This window comes from Nycticebus coucang, chromosome 2 (genome assembly GCF_027406575.1).
Source record: "Nycticebus coucang isolate mNycCou1 chromosome 2, mNycCou1.pri, whole genome shotgun sequence".
In the NCBI taxonomy this organism is placed as follows: Eukaryota; Metazoa; Chordata; class Mammalia; order Primates; family Lorisidae; genus Nycticebus; species Nycticebus coucang.
In genome coordinates this window covers 75,088,001-75,104,587 of record NC_069781.1, presented here as the reverse complement: position 1 = coordinate 75,104,587, position 16,587 = coordinate 75,088,001, and the positions used below count along the sequence as shown (strand labels likewise).

At 41.0% G+C, this 16,587-nt stretch overlaps 1 protein-coding gene across 3 annotated transcripts in view; it reads right to left on the bottom strand.

Moving 5' to 3' along the window:
* Positions 1-9,551: 9,551 nt before the first annotated feature.
* Positions 9,552-16,587, bottom strand: part of GLIS3 (GLIS family zinc finger 3) — a 488,198-nt gene continuing 481,162 nt past the window's right edge. For all 3 annotated transcript variants that reach the window (XM_053573749.1, XM_053573755.1, XM_053573759.1), the window contains 2 exons: positions 14,501-14,683; positions 9,552-13,701 (listed from right to left, as the gene is read on the bottom strand). In XM_053573749.1, the coding sequence (XP_053429724.1) occupies positions 13,565-13,701; positions 14,501-14,683 (320 nt within the window). In that variant the 3' untranslated portion in view covers positions 9,552-13,564. The remainder of the gene's footprint in view (positions 13,702-14,500; positions 14,684-16,587) is intronic.

Sequence of the window (16,587 nt, the reverse complement as noted above, 5' to 3'; positions counted from 1 at the left end):
CATCATATCAAAATTGAGTACATAGGATTCATGCTTCTCCATTCTTGTGATGCTTTATTAAGAATAATGTCTTCCACTTCCATCCAGGTTAATACGAAGGATGAAAAGTCTCCATTTTTTTTAATGGCTGAATAGTATTCCATGGTATACATATACCACAGCTTGTTAATCCATTCCTGGGTTGGTGGGCATTTAGGCTGTTTCCACATTTTGGCGATTGTAAATTGAGCTGCAATAAACAGTCTAGTACAAGTGTCCTTATGATAAAAGGATTTTTTACCTTCTGGGTAGATGCCCAGTAATGGGATTGCAGGATCAAATGGGAGGTCTAGCTTGAGTGCTTTGAGGTTTCTCCATACTTCCTTCCAGAAAGGTTGTACTAGTTTGCAGTCCCACCAGCAGTGTAAAAGTGTTCCCTTCTCTCCACATCCACGCCAGCATCTGCAGTTTTGAGATTTTGTGATGTGGGCCATTCTCACTGGGGTTAGATGATATCTCAAGGTTGTTTTGATTTGCATTTCTCTAATATATAGAGATGATGAACATTTTTTCATGTGTTTGTTAGCCATTCGTCTGTCGTCTTTAGAGAAAGTTCTATTCATGTCTCCTGCCCATTGATATATGGGATTGTTGGCTTTTTTCATGTGGATTAATTTGAGTTCTCTATAGATCCTAGTTATCAAGCTTTTGTCTGATTGAAAATATGCAAATATCCTTTCCCATTGTGTAGGTTGTCTCTTTGCTTTGGTTATTGTCTCCTTAGCTGTACAGAAGCTTTTCAGTTTAATGAAGTCCCATTTGTTTATTTTTGTTGCAATTGCCATGGCAGTCTTCTTCATGAAGTCTTTCCCCAGGCCAAATTTTCCAGTGTTTTTCCTATGCTTTCTTGGAGGATTTTTATTGTTTCATGCCTTAAATTTAAGTCCTTTATCCATCTTGAATCAATTTTTGTGACTGGGGAAAAGTGTGGGTCCAGTTTCAGTCTTTTACATGTAGACATCCAGTTCTCCCAACACCATTTATTGAATAGGGAGTCTTTCCCCCAAGGTAAGTTCTTGTTTGGTTTATCGAAGATGAGGTGGTTGTAAGATGTTAGTTTAATTTCTTGGTTTTCAATTCGATTCCAAGTGTCTATGTCTCTGTTTTTGTGCCAGTACCATGCTGTCTTGACCACTATGGCTTTGTAGTACAGACTGAAATCTGGTATGCTGATGCCCCCAGCTTTATTTTTATTACTAAGAACGGCCTTAGCTATACGGGGTTTTTTCCAGTTCCATACAAAACGCAGAATCATTTTTTCCAAATCTTGAAAGTACGATGTTGGTATTTTGATAGGAATGGCATTGAATAGGTAGATTGCTTTGGGAAGTATAGACATTTTAACAATGTTGATTCTTCCCATCCATGAGCATGGTATGTTCTTCCATTTGTTGATATCCTCTGCTATTTCCTTTCTGAGGATTTCATAGTTTTCTTTATAGAGGTCCTTCACCTCCTTCATTAGGTATATTCCTAGGTATTTCTTTTTCTTTAAAACTATGGTGAAGGGAGTTGTGTCCTTCATTAGCTTCTCATCTTGACTGTTATTGGTGTATACAAAGGCTACTGACTTGTGAACATTGATTTTATATCCTGAAACATTACTGTATTTTTTGATGACTTCTAAGAGTCTTGTGGTTGAGTCTTTGGGGTTCTCTGAGTATAAGATCATGTTGTCAGCAAAGAGGGAGAGTTTGACCTCCTCTGTTCCCATTTGGATTCCCTTAATTTCCTTGTCTTGCCTAATTGTATTGGCTAGAACTTCCAGCACTATGTTAATAGTAACGGTGACAGAGGACAACCTTGTCTGGTTCCAGTTCTAAGAGGAAAAGCTTTCAGTTTTACTCCATTCAGTAAAATACTAGCTGTGGGTTTGTCATAGATAGCTTCAATCAGTTTTAGAAATGTGCCACCTATGCCTATACTCTTCAGTGTTCTAATTAGAAAAGGATGCTGGATTTTATCAAATGCTTTTTCTGCATCTATTGAGAGGATCATATGATCTTTATTTTTGCCTCTGTTAATATGGTGGATAACGTTTATGGACTTGCGTATGTTAAACCAGCCTTGCATCCCTGGGATGAAGCCTACTTGATCATGATGAATGACTTTTTTGATGATAAGCTGTAATCTATTGGCTAGGATTTTGTTGAGAATTTTTCCATCTATATTCATGAGTGAGATTGGTCTGAAATTCTCCTTTTTGTTTGGGTCTTTTCCTGGTTTTGGTATCAGGGTGATGTTTGCTTCATAGAATGTGTTGGGGAGGATTCCTTCTTCCTCATTTTTTTGGAATAATTTCTGCAGTACCGAAATAAGCTCTTCCTTGAAGGTTTGATAGAATTCTGGAGTGAAGCCATCTGGACCAGGGCATTTTTTGGTTGGAAGATTTTTTTATTGTTTCTTTGATCTCAGTGCTTGAAATTGGTCTGTTCAGGAGGTCTATTTCTTCCTGGCTGAGTCTAGGGAGAGGGTGTGATTCCAGATATTTATCCATTTCCTTCACATTGTCAAATTTCTGGGCATAGAGTTTCTGGTAGTATTCAGAGATGATCTCTTGTATCTCTGTGGGATCAGTTGTTATTTCCCCTTTATCATTTCTGATTGAGGTTACTAGAGATTTTACTTTTCTATTCCTCGTTAGTCTGGCCAATGGTTTATCTATTTTATTTATTTTTTCAAAAAACCAACTCCTTGTTTCATTAATTTTCTGAATGATTCTTTTGTTTTCAATTTCATTGATCTCTGATTTGATTTTGAATATTTCTTTTCTTCTACTGAGTTTAGGCTTAGATTGTTCTTCTTTTTCCAATGCCATAAGATGGCTTGTGAGATTGTTGATGTGCTCTCTTTCTGTTTTTCGAATGTAGGCATCTAAAGCGATGAATTTTCCTCTCAAAACTGCTTTTGCAGTATCCCACAGGTTTTGGTAGCTTGTGTCTTCATTGTTGTTGTGCTCAAAGAAGTTAATGATTTCCTGTTTTATTTCTTCCTGCACCCATCTGTTATTCAACAGAAGATTGTTTAATTTCCATGCCTTTGGGTGGGGTCGAGCATTTTTGTTAGAGTTGAGTTCCACTTTAATGCCTTATGGTCTGAGAAGATACAAGGTAAAATTTCAATTCTTTTGATTCTGTTGATATTTGTTTTGTTTCCCAGGATATGATCAATTTTGGAGTATGTTCCATGGGGTGATGAGAAGAATGTATATTCTTTATCTTTGGGAGGGAGTGTTCTATATGCGTCTATCAAGCACACTTGTTCTAGGGTCTCATTTAAATCTCATATCTTTGTTTAATTTCTGTTTAGAGGATCTGTCCAGATCTGTAAGAGGAGTGTTAAAGTCCCCTGTTATGATGGTATTATCAGATATCATATTGCTCAGACTGAGTAAGGTCTGTTTCTAGAATGTGGGAGCATTTAAATTGGGTGCATAAATATTTAGAATTGAAATGTCTTCTTGTTGTATTTTTCCCTTGACAAATATAAAGTGACCATCTTTGTCTTTTTTGACTTTAGTTGCTTTAAATCCACATGTATCTGAATATAAGATTGCAACTCCTCTTTTCTTCTGAATTCCATTTGCCTGAAAAATTGTCTTCCAACCCTTGACTCGGAGCTTTAATTTGTCTTTTGAAGCCAGGTGTGTTTCTTGCAGACAGCAGATGTATGGCTTGTGTTTTTTAATCCAGTCAGCCAATCTATGTCTCTTTAGTGGGGAATTCAAGCCATTAACATTTATTGAGATAATTGATAAGTGTGGTAGTATTCTATTCGTCTTATTTTGTGAGAGTCCATTGCTTAGTTTTATCTTTTGCATCAGTGTGGAGGTTAGGTTCTGTCCTTTAATTTCTGAGTTCTTACTTTGCTGCTGATCCATTGTGGTGGTCAATGTGCAGAACAGGTTGAAGTATTTCCTGTAGAGCTGGTCTTTTTGTGGTGAATTTCCTCAATGTTTGTATATCCGTAAATGATTTGATTTCTCCATCAATTTTTAAGCTTAGCTTAGCAGGGTACAGAATTCTGGGCTGGAAATTATTCTGTTTAAGTAGATTAAAGGTAGATGACCACTGTCTTCTTGCTTGGAAAGTTTCATTAGAGAAGTCTGTGGTCACTCTGATGGATTTCCCCCTGTAGGTCAACTGGCGCTTACTCCTGACAGCTTGCAGAATCTTTTCTTTTGTCTTGACTTTGGACAGGTTCATCATAATGTGTCTTGGAGAAGCTCGGTTATATTTGAGGTGACCTGGGGTCCAATAGCCCTCTGAAAGCAGAGTGTCAGAATCTTTGGTGATGTTTGGAAAATTTTCTTTTATAATATTCTCTAGTATGGCTTCCATTCCTCTGGGGCATTCTTCTGCCCCTTCTGGAATTCCTATAACTCGTATGTTGGAACGCTTCATAAAGTCCCATAATTCTGACAGTGAACGTTCTGCTTTCTCTCTCTTCTTTTCTGCCTCTTTTACTATCTGAGTTATCTCAAAAACTTTGTCTTCTACCTCTGAAATTCTTTCTTCTGCATGGTCTAACCTGTTGCTGATACTTTCCATTGCATCTTTAAGTTCCCTGATTGACTGTTTCATTTCCTTCAGTTCTGCTATATCCTTTTTATATTCTTCATATCGTTCATCTCTGATTTGATTCTGTTTTTGGATTTCCTTTTGTTTATTTTCCACTTTATTAGCAGTTTACTTCATTGTTTCCATCATTTCTTTCATTGTTTTCAACATGTGTATTCTAAATTCCCTTTCTGTCATTCCTAACATTTCTGTATAGGTGGAATCCTCTGCAGTAGCTACCTCATGGTCCCTTGGCGGGGTTGTTCTGGACTAGTTCTTCATGTTGCCTGGAGTTTTCTGCTGATTCTTCCTCATGAGTGATTTCTTTTATCTGTTTCCTTGCCCTAATTTTCCTTTCACTTCCTCTTGCTCTTTAAGTTCTCATGCCTGTGGACTAAGGATTCGAGGAGTTCTTTTGGTACAGGACCAGAAGGTTGAGAAGGTTGAAGAGCAAGAAAGGTATGAAAGAAAGGAGGACTGAGTGATAAGAAAAAAAAAAATAGAGAAAGGAGAGGGTGTGGGTAAAAGGAATATTGACAAAAAGAAGAGAGTCACAGAAAGAGGGAGACAGAGCAATATACGTGTACAGTAGGGTACTTTGACACAACCTTAAAAAAACCCCACCTTCTGGGGGTGCCCAGTTGGGCGGTTCCCTTGAGGTCAGCAGCTCTTTGCTATCCTGATCAGACACAGTACCCCACCTCCACCAAGTAGAAAAGAAAGACAAAAATGCTATAAATCAAATGAAAACAAGCAAAGAGAAAACTTTACAGGATAAAATTGGGTGAAAAACCAAATAATAGCAGTAGAAACAGTAGCAAAAATTAAGTTCTAGTTATTGAAAAAGGCAGCAATGGGAAATTATAATTAAACTAGAAAAATTGAGAAAGATAAAGGATCTGTGTGGAAAAGGTTGAAATTAAAAAACAAAACAACATCAACAACATCAAAATAAACAAAAAAATAACAAACCAAAAAACAAACAAACAAACAAACAAAAACAAAGCAGTATGTATATGTTGTTGAATATTGTCTGGGCAACACATGATCTTCTGGGGTATGAATTGTTAATCACAGTTCTGGTATGTCTGGAGGCTGCTGATTTCTCAAACCCCAGCAGGTAGACACCCTAAATCTCTCTTCAGCCCACTTAAAAGGCACTTTGAACTTGTTCACTTGCTGAGCAGAAGCTTTCCCAGGGAAGTGCTTGTCGCTGGAATCACTGCTGAAGTGGCTATCCACTTACCCAGTGTCCCAAAACCGGTCTCACTCTGCCCCTGTGGGTTAGGGCTGCAAGGCGGCTCAGATCCCACCCTTAAGCTACTCAGTTGCTAGCTTACCAGCCCCCACCTGGATTCTAGCTCTGTGACCCTGAGGGTGGAGCTTGCCGGGGCAGATCACTCACAATGGCTCCCTGTGGCCCACAGCCAAACACTATTATCTCCGCCTGGCTCATCGGCTCAGACTGGGGCCCTAGACAACGGCCAAAGTTCTCCGCACTCCCGTTCAGGCTCTCCCCAAGGCAGTTCAACTGAGTGCCAAGTCCAAATACACCAAAGCAGTTCACAGGTAAGGCCTTTCCGGTTTGTAGTCTTGCTGCTACTGAACTTAACAGTTGTGGGCAGGTTTGGACAGATTGAACACACATGACCACTTGCCATTTTTCCAGTGTTTTAGTCCTCTTGGGTTCCAGAAGTCTCTCGCTGACTCCCTGTATCCTCACAGGGGTGATGATAGGCTGATCCCACCAGCCAGAGATGCCTGGAGTCCTATCTCCCCAGACTCATGGTGCCCAGATGCAAGGAAGCTGTTACTCGGCCGCCGTCTTGCTCCAGTCCCCCTGGAATGTACATTTTTAACAAGCCCCAGCCAATCTTCTCACACAGGCGATTCCTAGAATCCTCTTTAACTCTGTAAAGATCAGAGCCACTTCTATCTCTGTTTATTTACTAAAACATGCAGTAGGTATGCAATAAAGGTTGAACGAATGAACAAAGGAATAAATTGATGACTGATTGAATAAAATAACCCTATTTTCCTCCTCTGTAAAATGATGAGCTTGGGGGCGGTGCCTGTGGTTCAGTGGGTAGGGTGCCAGCTCTATATACTGAGGGTGGCAGGTTCAAACTCAGTCCTGGCTAAACTGAAACAAAAAAATAGCTGGGCAATGTGGCGGGTGCCTGTAGTCCCGCTACTCAGGAGGCTGAGGCAAGAGAATCGCTTAAGCCCAGGAGTTGGAGGTTCCTGTGAGCTGTGATGCCACGACACTCTACCGAGGGTGATAAAGTGAGATTCTGTCACTAAAAAAAAACCGATGAGCTTGGATCGGATGTTCTTTAACCTTTCTCCTGCTTAACCTTTTCTTTATATAATTAGGATTATTTTACCCCAAATCCTATATTCCTGGCAGCTTTAATATCAGAACTATACATAATATACAAATTCAAGCACTTGAAACCACCATGGAGGCCTGCTGAAAAGGATCAGTCCAAGCTAATATTTAGCCAATGAGCCAGGGCTCATGAATAACCATATGTTTGAAACTACCAATTTTCTCACAGGCTAGATACACAAAAAGAGGCACTTGTGCCCTGTGAATTCACTTTCATTCTCTCTGTAAGTGTGAGTTCAACAGGCAGCTTTGTTGGGACTGATAAGCCCCTGAGTTTGGAAATTAGGGAAAGAGGCACTATGGGAACTCAGGGCCAGGAAGGGGCCTGGGGCTTCAACTGCCTTCCTATGGCGTGGAGGGGGCAGACTGTTAGTACTGTCAGGACCCCTGACTGCTACAGCCACTTTTCAGTGGTGCCTTTGAGCATAACACTCCAACTTCTCCCTGAGAATGCTGCCGGTTTTGAGAGGCATCTCCAACTTCTCACAAGAGCTGTGGCCCAAGAAAAATGAAGTCTCCCATTACTTATAACCTCTCAGCATTTCAGAGGAAAAAGGTTGGCTGTGGCTGCCAAGATCCAGCAAATATTTGGTTAGCTCAGAAAGAATGGGTGCTCATTTTCCAATTCTCACAGATTTCTCTATGCCCAGTTCCTTTTATTAAAAACTTTAAATCCAGAGATAAAGTTTGAATGGCACTCCAGGCTCTACGTAATCATCTGTTTCCTGCGGAGCAGAACCCAGGATCTGAACAAAGAAGAGCTTAATCAATAGAACTCATGAATTTCCTGTAGGAACAGGACTCAATCTAGCAGAATAAGCAGAGGGGCTCCTATCTGTGTTTTTTTTTTTTTTTGAGTGGATATTTATGTGAAGGGCTTGGGGAATGCTCTTCACTTGACGAGGGTCAGCAAGCTAAGGCCCACGGGCCAAATCCTGCCTGCTGCTTTTGTTTTTGTACTGCTTGTGGATTAAGAATTTTTAAAAACCTTTTTATAGAGTTGAAAAAAATCAAAAGAATATGACATCTTAAAATTAGATGAAATTCAAAGTTGTGTTCATAAATAAAGTTTTATTGGAACACAGCCATCTCCATTTGTTTGGCCGCAGCGATAGTGCCAGAGTATTTGAAACAGAGACCGTATAGCTCTCAAAGCCAAAAAAAGGTCCTATCTGGAGCATTGCAGAAAATGTTCATAGACCCCTGGAGCAAAAGTCTATGGCCTTGGCTCTCAGTATTGTTGTCTGAAATAAAATCTATAAAACATATAATCACACTTAAATAATTATAAATTAAACACCTGTATAACCTAATACTTGAGTCAAGAAATAAAAGCATTGTCAATCTGCACTCTAGAAGCCCCCGTGTGCCCTCTCTCCCTGGAGTTGATCAGTATCTGGGTCTTTGTGATAATGTCTTCCTTTCTGCTCTATAAACTTCTACCATCTGAATGCTGTAATTGCATTTTGCTTGTGTTTGAACTACATATACATAGACCCACACTGTACATTTGCCTTTATGTCTATTTGTTTCTCTCACATGCTGTGTGAGTCTCAGCTCTCAGTTGCGTGTGGCTGTGGTTCTATCATTTCCTTTGCTGTCACTTTGATGGCATTTCACTATGTTACTTGGGCAAGATTCATTTATTCATTTTATTGTTGATGGAGAGTTGGGTCATTTCCAGTTTGGACTATTGTGAGTAACATTGCTATGAACATCTTGTATCTGAATTGTCACTGATGAAAGAGTCTCTGGAAAGAAGTGGAAATCATGGGTTGTCGGGTGTGGGAACCTTTGCCTCTACCACTTAATGCCAAACTGTTCTCTAAAGAGGTTGAGACAAATCAGATCCCTACCAGCGCCCTTCTTTTAGGAAGCCGAAGAGTTCTTTGTGCCCTTTCAGTGAACACTTATTTCCCTTTCTGCAACCCAGAACCAAATTGCATCTACTCTCTGACCCTGAGGAACCAGACAAGGTACATGGGACCGTGGTCCCTTCTGCTTTCTATCTTCCCTTGCAATAAATTCTCCAGTCTTAAAACTGTAGTAAGAAAACAGTCACCTTTTTAAGAATGATCCTTGAGATGTGACCTCTCCTTGATTCATGTGCTTTGCTAGCAGACCACCACCTATCAGAATATCCTGACCACCCTGCCCCAGCTACTGATGGGAGCTAAGGAAGAAAGCTCATTACAGCCAATGGATCAGCGGCTTGTGAAGCCTCTACAGGAGACAGGATGGGAAAACCAGGGAAATGGTAACTGCCACTTTCTCTGGGCAATCAGAGGGCTACAAACTTCAGGGAAGGCGCTCACAGGAAGCTACTGGTTGTGTCTCTTCCTGCAGGGTTGTAGGAAAACAGGGCCAAAAAGAACCCCCTCCTCCATCCGCCGGCTTGTTGAAACCCCAGCACCTGGAGTACCAAGTGCTGGAGGCATTTCTGAAGCATGATGTAGCGCTGCATTGAAAAGGCACAAATAAACCCAAACCCTAGCACACATTTATCCAGTTTGCGAGGCGGATTAATAGAATAACCAATAAAACATGTATAAAAGCTTTAATTAAATCTGATGAAATAAAACTTCATGTTTTATTTATGGACACTCCCAACATGTAAAGGATTCAGGGAGACATTCATTTTACTGCCATTTCGTCCTCATATCTATAATTAAATCCAGGCTGCAGCTCTGGCCCAAAGCAATGCGGCATTTTAAAGCTGGCCTTGGACATTCCCTCCCCCCATCTGCTTTTAATTATAATTACCATCCCCAAAACTGATGGCAAAACAAAAGAAAACAAAACAAACAAACAAGCAATGGTTGGTTGTTGCCATTGTGTTTTAAAGCGACATGCTGAAGGAGGATTTCAGGCAGGAGGGCGTATCCTCTATTTCCAGTTTTATTCTGTACCAAGTGCACAATCCCTTCATTTTACTTTTGACATAAAAAAAGGACTTCATGAAACAAGACAAAATAACTTATGATTATATGAAACATAACTGTGACAAATCACAAAACTATACATATTAATAGAAAAAAGTGTACCTAATTCTTTAAAAGATTTATGACAATAAGCACCAGATGTGCCTCTAGAGTAAAATTGGCCCCATATCCAGTATGATATATGCAGTTTATTTCTCTACGTGAGTGTATATAACTATGTACAAGAGTCTGTGTGATTTATGGAAAACAGATTTCCACTTTTCCCCCCCAAAGTGCTTTATGTCAGCAACATTACACAGGATGCTTTGCTGTCTGTACAAAATAAATCTCTTTTTTACACTCACCATTTCTCCAATGAGTGCTTTTTTCCTTTTGTTTTTTTTTTTTTTTTTGCTTTATCCATGGCAAAAAAAAAAAAAAAAAGTAACCGCAGAAATTCCACACCACCAACAAAAAGTGCCATTAAAAAATGCTGCTATAAAATGACGTGGTCAAAACAGTCCAATAAAATACCAAATAATTAAACTGAACATTTAAAGTCAGTATTTTCAATACTTCAAGGCAACGGGAAAGTCAAGGTTCTCAGATGTGGGAGGGATTTGAATTTATCCCTGTTCAGAACTGGTATTAGTGTCTTAGTGTGCTTGACAGCTGGTAATTTAAAAACAACTGAGCAAAACCAACACTCTGTTATCAGTGGAAACTATGCTGTGATCTACTGAAGACTTTTTTTTTTTTCCATTTTATAATCATTTCTGTAATTTCGGAGAGACATGGGTAAAGGGAGCTACCCCACAGGACCAGCCAATATTTAAATAATATTTAACAGCCGATCAGAGGCTAAATTACAACTGACGTTTTGATGCAGTCCCTTTAGAGAATTAAGACAATGCAGCAAATTAAATGTCTCTAGGCATACAGATTTTTTTTTTTTTTTTTTTTTTTTTTTTTTAGCGTAATAGGATAATTGGCTCTGGGCTGTGTGTTTTCAAAGCACTAGTTTTTTTTTATAAAAGAAGAATGACAATCTCTGTTCAGATGTTTATGAAAATGGTTACATATCAAGACTAAAAAGGCCAGGAAATGGAAGGGAATCATTTTTTTATAGTTTCCACTTACACTGCTACAAAAATAATGATGAAAGTGCATACAAATCTTCCGCAATGCTTTGAAAGCAAGCAAGGGACAAATTTTAGGATCAGGAGAGATTCTGGAATCTAAGAAATAATGTGTGTAGTTTAAAAAGAAGCTGAATGCCTCATGTCCTGAGGCCCTGATGTCAAACCCACACCCATCAGTGAACATGAGGGGCACGCAGGGGAGGGGCTGCTCTGAGCCCTGCTTCCCGCAAGCCCCTCTGACAACATAAACATCCCCAGGGCTGGGCCTCTGAGTTCCTACCGAGGATGGGGGTCTGCTGCCTGGCCCTTCCTTGGAACCCCCTAGCTCAGGTGAGGCAAGAAAGGGGCAGGGTCACTGTGAGATGCCACAGTGAGATCAAAGCCTGGCTCCCAAGAGTCTCCTCCCAAACAGAGGAGGAGGTAGGATCCATGGTGTCTGAGGTTCAGCTTCTTGTTTTGCCCTCCTTCCCCTTACTAATTTAAAGGGTAGGGCTGACAATATCCATTGCAATAACAATCTTGTCTTTTTATCTTTTTTTTCAATGCACAAATATGTGTTTTGGGTTCCTCACAAAGGTTTCCATATTGAAGAATAGATAAATGGTCTCTCTAAAGATACCAAGTTTTCTTTTTATTTTAGAGTGTGATAGTGGATGTATGAGTATGAGGGAGGTCACCTACAAAGCCAATGTTATGTGTGCACGTGTCCTTGCTTGGGCCAAGTGACACAAAGTCTGCGAGAAGGATGGTATTTTACGTGTAGCCGGAGAGCTCCTTTATAAAGGCAGCCTGGTGCGCATCCTTTGGAAAGCGGACTACTCATCTCTTTTGTAGACTTCAATGTCTGCATGATAGCTTTTCTTAGAACACAGCCCACTAGTCACAGAATCAGGATTGACCAAGTGCACAGTGAGAATGAAATCCACACTTGGCTCTTTCCTCCCCTCCTTCTACTGCATGTTGGAATGAACTCCTCAATCAGGTGCAGCCAGATAGGAAGGACCCATCTGTCGGGATGTGAACTGCCACGGGATCCCAAGGCTGACACTAAACCGGTTCATGGCCTTGTTGAAGAGTGTACTGATGTCAGTTTGACAAACAGCATGTTTCACTTTTGTTCAGAAAACATTTTTAGAAAGACAAAAGAAACTGTGAAATATCATAGTATCAGGATGTCATAATTTACCAGGTTTTTGTGGCTGGCCAATTTTTCTAGCCTATGCCCTAAGACTTGGGAACTTTTTAATAGCTTTGTAAAGGTGTCGTAGGAAAGCAATGTTCTATTTAGGGTTGATATAAAATGGCTAAGTGCCCCATGAAAATTCCAGGTTTTCAAACCAGAGATTCAGAAAAAGAATTGCCTTCTTTTGCCTACCTTCCCAAGAGTGGATGGTCAGATAATAGCGGAGATGGGCATGTCTGACCTACAGTCAAGAAAAGGGCAAGAAGGCTGCAAAGAGAGGGCGGGGAGAAAGACAGGGAGAGACAGATGAATGGAGATCCTGAAGGAGTGGACACCATGCAGTCACCAGGTGTCAGCATGCCTTGTTTGGTTACCCAAGAGGACCCAGGCACACAGCTGTGTGTTCTCATACCTTCTGGCATCGCTCTGAGCAGAGCACAGGTGGAGGCAATGGGCGAACCAGACAAACAACCTTTTTCTTTGAACAAGGTCTTCCAGGTGGAGCTGCTGAACAGTCAACCTGCTATATAGCACTGGCCATAAGGGCTGTGCCCACCCTGTCTCCCTCAGGTGGCCTTTGCTAACTGCAAAGCCCACATTCCAGGGTGGGGCCAGGCAGAGATACAGCTGTGCAAAATGTATGTAACTGAGGTGATTAAAATAATAATTTCCATCAAAAGAACAGACCTCTAAATATTTTTTTCCTTTTAAAGTAGTTATATAACAAGTCTTTGAAAACAAAGGTTGCAAAAATATTAAACCTTATTCTGCTGTTGGAGAAACATTGAGAAGCAACTGGTTAGCATGTGACTAAGAGGAAAGGGAAACCGGGCAGTTTCCAGGAGCTGAGCCCACACTACGCTTTGGACACGGATTTCCCTCATGCGCCTGTCTCTGCATCAGCTGCGCGGTGGAGCACCGGGTGAGGCAGCTACTGTGCCTCAGGCAATGGGGTTGTCCTTCCCTATTTGGAGTATTTGGCCAAGGTCATCCCCAAACTGCATTTTCAAATGCACATCATTTCATTGGTGTCCTTTGAGGATTGACAGCCAGGAAGTAACAGGTATCCAGAAGAGTAAGACTCTAAATTCCCTTTGAGAAGACAGTCCCGCTGTCCCAGCAAATCCAGAGAGAAAAAGGAGCAACCATGAACATTCCTGCAAAGCCAGCTCTGACCACCCAGGCCTGCCGCCCAAAGACACGGCAGTGACTCTGCAGGTTCTGTTGACTGGGCTGACATCCTTTACTGCTCAGTCTGTGAGAGGATGAAAACAAAAGGCAGCAAGCAACAAGGCAGTCTAGACGCAGAGTAGAGGCCAGGGGAGCTTTTAGCCTTCTGTGTGGACAGAGGAGAGCTGGCTGGGACAGCGCTCCATGGCACTGAGCTGCAAGAATGCGGCGTCTTCAGGACCACTGCGGACAGACTCCCCAAACAGGCTTGAGGAACTGGAAGGCAAATCGTACACTGGAAGAGAAAGAACACAGGAAGTCAGTAGCACTGCACTCACCACCGAGCAGCGCAGTGGGCAGGTCACCCAACGCTCAACTGGGCTAAGGAGGCACCCACGCTGGCCAGGGCCTTCCAGGGGGTCTCTGTCCTCAGGGACCTTACTGTGGGAGGACGCTGGCTTGTAGGCTGCTTCTCAAACATGACTTGGGATAAACTATAGGATTAAAAGAAAAATGTTCTAGGGAAGGGGGAGGTGGCCTCAAGGAGGCGGTGACATCAAAATTGAGTCATAAAAGAGAATGGGATTTTCACAGACAGAGAGGAAAAGAACATTCCAGAAGTGGGAAGCAGCAAAGAGAGAGAAGAGGAGACATACAGGGTCAGAAGTGCTGGCAAATCTCAGGTGAAGAGCATCTCAGGGAAAAATGTGATGGGCAGGTCTGGAGAGCTTGCTGGGGCCCGCTCAGGGGGGCTTTGAATGCTATGCTGGGAACTATTTAGGGGATTTGAGCAGGAAAGTGGTATACTTTAGCCTTTGTTTGAGGGCAGAATGATGAAGGTGAGGAACAGATCCAGGGAGATGTATTGAAAGCTTATGTCACAGGGTGGGAGAAATATGATGGCTCCTGCACTGGGGTGGAAGTGGGGCTGGAGGGGGCTGAAGAGGAAGATGAAGAAAAGAGACACTTAAGGGATAGTTCAACAGGACTTGATATGGTCTTGTGGTGGGTTTAGTCCAGGCCAGTCAGGGGAAACCCACCTGGTCTTTCCTGCCACTTAGCCCAAGTGCCTAAGTCCCGGACACCCAACACACCTGTAATGCCCGAATGAGTCGAGAAGGCTCTGTGGAAAACATCAAAACCAGACTGGCCCATGGATGTGGGGACCAGGCAGTCCTCGAAGGCAGGCACCACACTGCAGGAGCTGCCAGGTGGCACGGTTCTCTGGGAGTCAGGGTAATGTGGGGGGCAGAACGTCTGCAGCTGCCCATAAAATCCTGAAAGGCAAGCATGGCACTGAGCTCCTTCAGGGTGTAAGTCCCACGGGCCATTCCAACCCAGCGAGAGCCACGCCCAGCCTGGCTTCATGTGACAAGGTGCCATTAACTCTTACAGCGACCTGTAACTTATTCCATGCAAGCATTTGGAATGCACCATTTGGGCTGAGGCTCTTCTACCTTAGAGGAGGTTCACGGCTTGTTAACTCATAATATTTTCATCTTGTGCTTTATTACCTGAACTGAGAGCTTCTTATCTTCCTTAAACTCACTGGAGATTCCTGGACACAGAAGGCCTGACCTTCAGGAGCTGTTCCTACCCCAGGCCCTCCTCCCAGGTTTTGAAGGCATCTTCCTTCACTTCCTCTATCCTATATTTTATTTTTGTTTTCTCATTTGGTGAAACCATGAAGAATGTAGAATGCTTAACCTTGAACAAGCTACCTGGAAAAAAAATGCATATATATTCATATAGTCTTGTGGTGGGTTCATTATTTTGAATAGGTACATAGTATTCCAGTTGGATGGAATACTGAAAGGCAAATACATAGTATTCCATTATTTTGAATAGGTACATAGTATTCCAGTTGGATGGAATACTATGTGCTATAATTTATTTAACTATTATTATTGTTATTTGCAGTAAAAGTGGGAAAACTGGAAGTGAATAATATAATGAAGAAATATGGATAAAGATTTACAAATATTTAAAAATAATCATTGATCTTTTGGTAATTTTATTTCAATTCTCCCCTTCAATTTTCTTCTCATTCCGTGGAGTTTTCCTTGGGGTTCTATATCATTCTTTTCTATGATCCTCAAACCTTTCAAGACGCCTTACCTTTTCCTTCTTTCTCCTTGCCTCCTGATAAAGTTAAGCCAGTGGATTATTTTCTTAGAGTATAATGTGCTTTTAAAAATATAATAATAAAATGATAATCTATGCTTTCTTGAAGAGAGAGTTGTGGCTCCGCTGCTTTCTAACTCCACATAGCATCGTGTCTGTTTCCTCAATGGTAAAACGTGAATCTCATTATCTACTGCACAGGGCTATTGTGAAGATTAAGTGAGTCATTGCTTAAGGAAGTCCATCTAAAATGTTTTAAAGTGCTTTATAAATGTCAGTTATTACTGATATCACTATTCCATTTTTGATGGAAAAAAAAAATGAGGAATTAAGTGCCCCAGATTCCTTCCACAACCACTAAATGGAGATCTTATGTTCTTCTGCAGAACATGAGAAATTCTGCACTGAGATCGTCATCACAGTGCTCGTGATCGTAACAGAAAGCTGAAGAGCTGAAATGGCCACTCTGAGAGGATGGTTAAGCAAATAGTGGCTCATTTACATGATGGAAATATTAAATAGCCATTGAAACACTGATAAGGAGTTTTTAACAACAGGGAAAGACGATTATCAAGTTTAGTTAAAAAAAAAAAGCAAGATACAAAATGAATACACAGACAAGGGTCAGTGATGTGAATCTTTGTATTGGGTAATGATGGCAAGGTCCCATGTATGTAGTTGTCTTTGGGTATTTATTTTTTGCCTTTATATGTTTCTGAATTTTAGTAGTGGTGAAGAGCAAGTACTCTGAAGCTAGACATGCTGGGTTCAAATCTTAGGTCAATTACTTAACAACTATGTAGGGCTCGCACATTACTTAGCTTCTGAGTGTCTCTGTTTTCTAATTTGTAAAATGAGTTTAATAGGAGCAACCATAATCTCTGAGTTTTGAAGAGTGAGTTACTATTTACATATTGTATAACAGTATAATATACTTATATAATTAAATTGTAAATATTATATATTAGACTTTAATAATACAGCATATTAAGCATGTTATAATTATCAAAAGATCATAATACTCTGTACAATTTACATAATGTATGTGTCTGCTAAA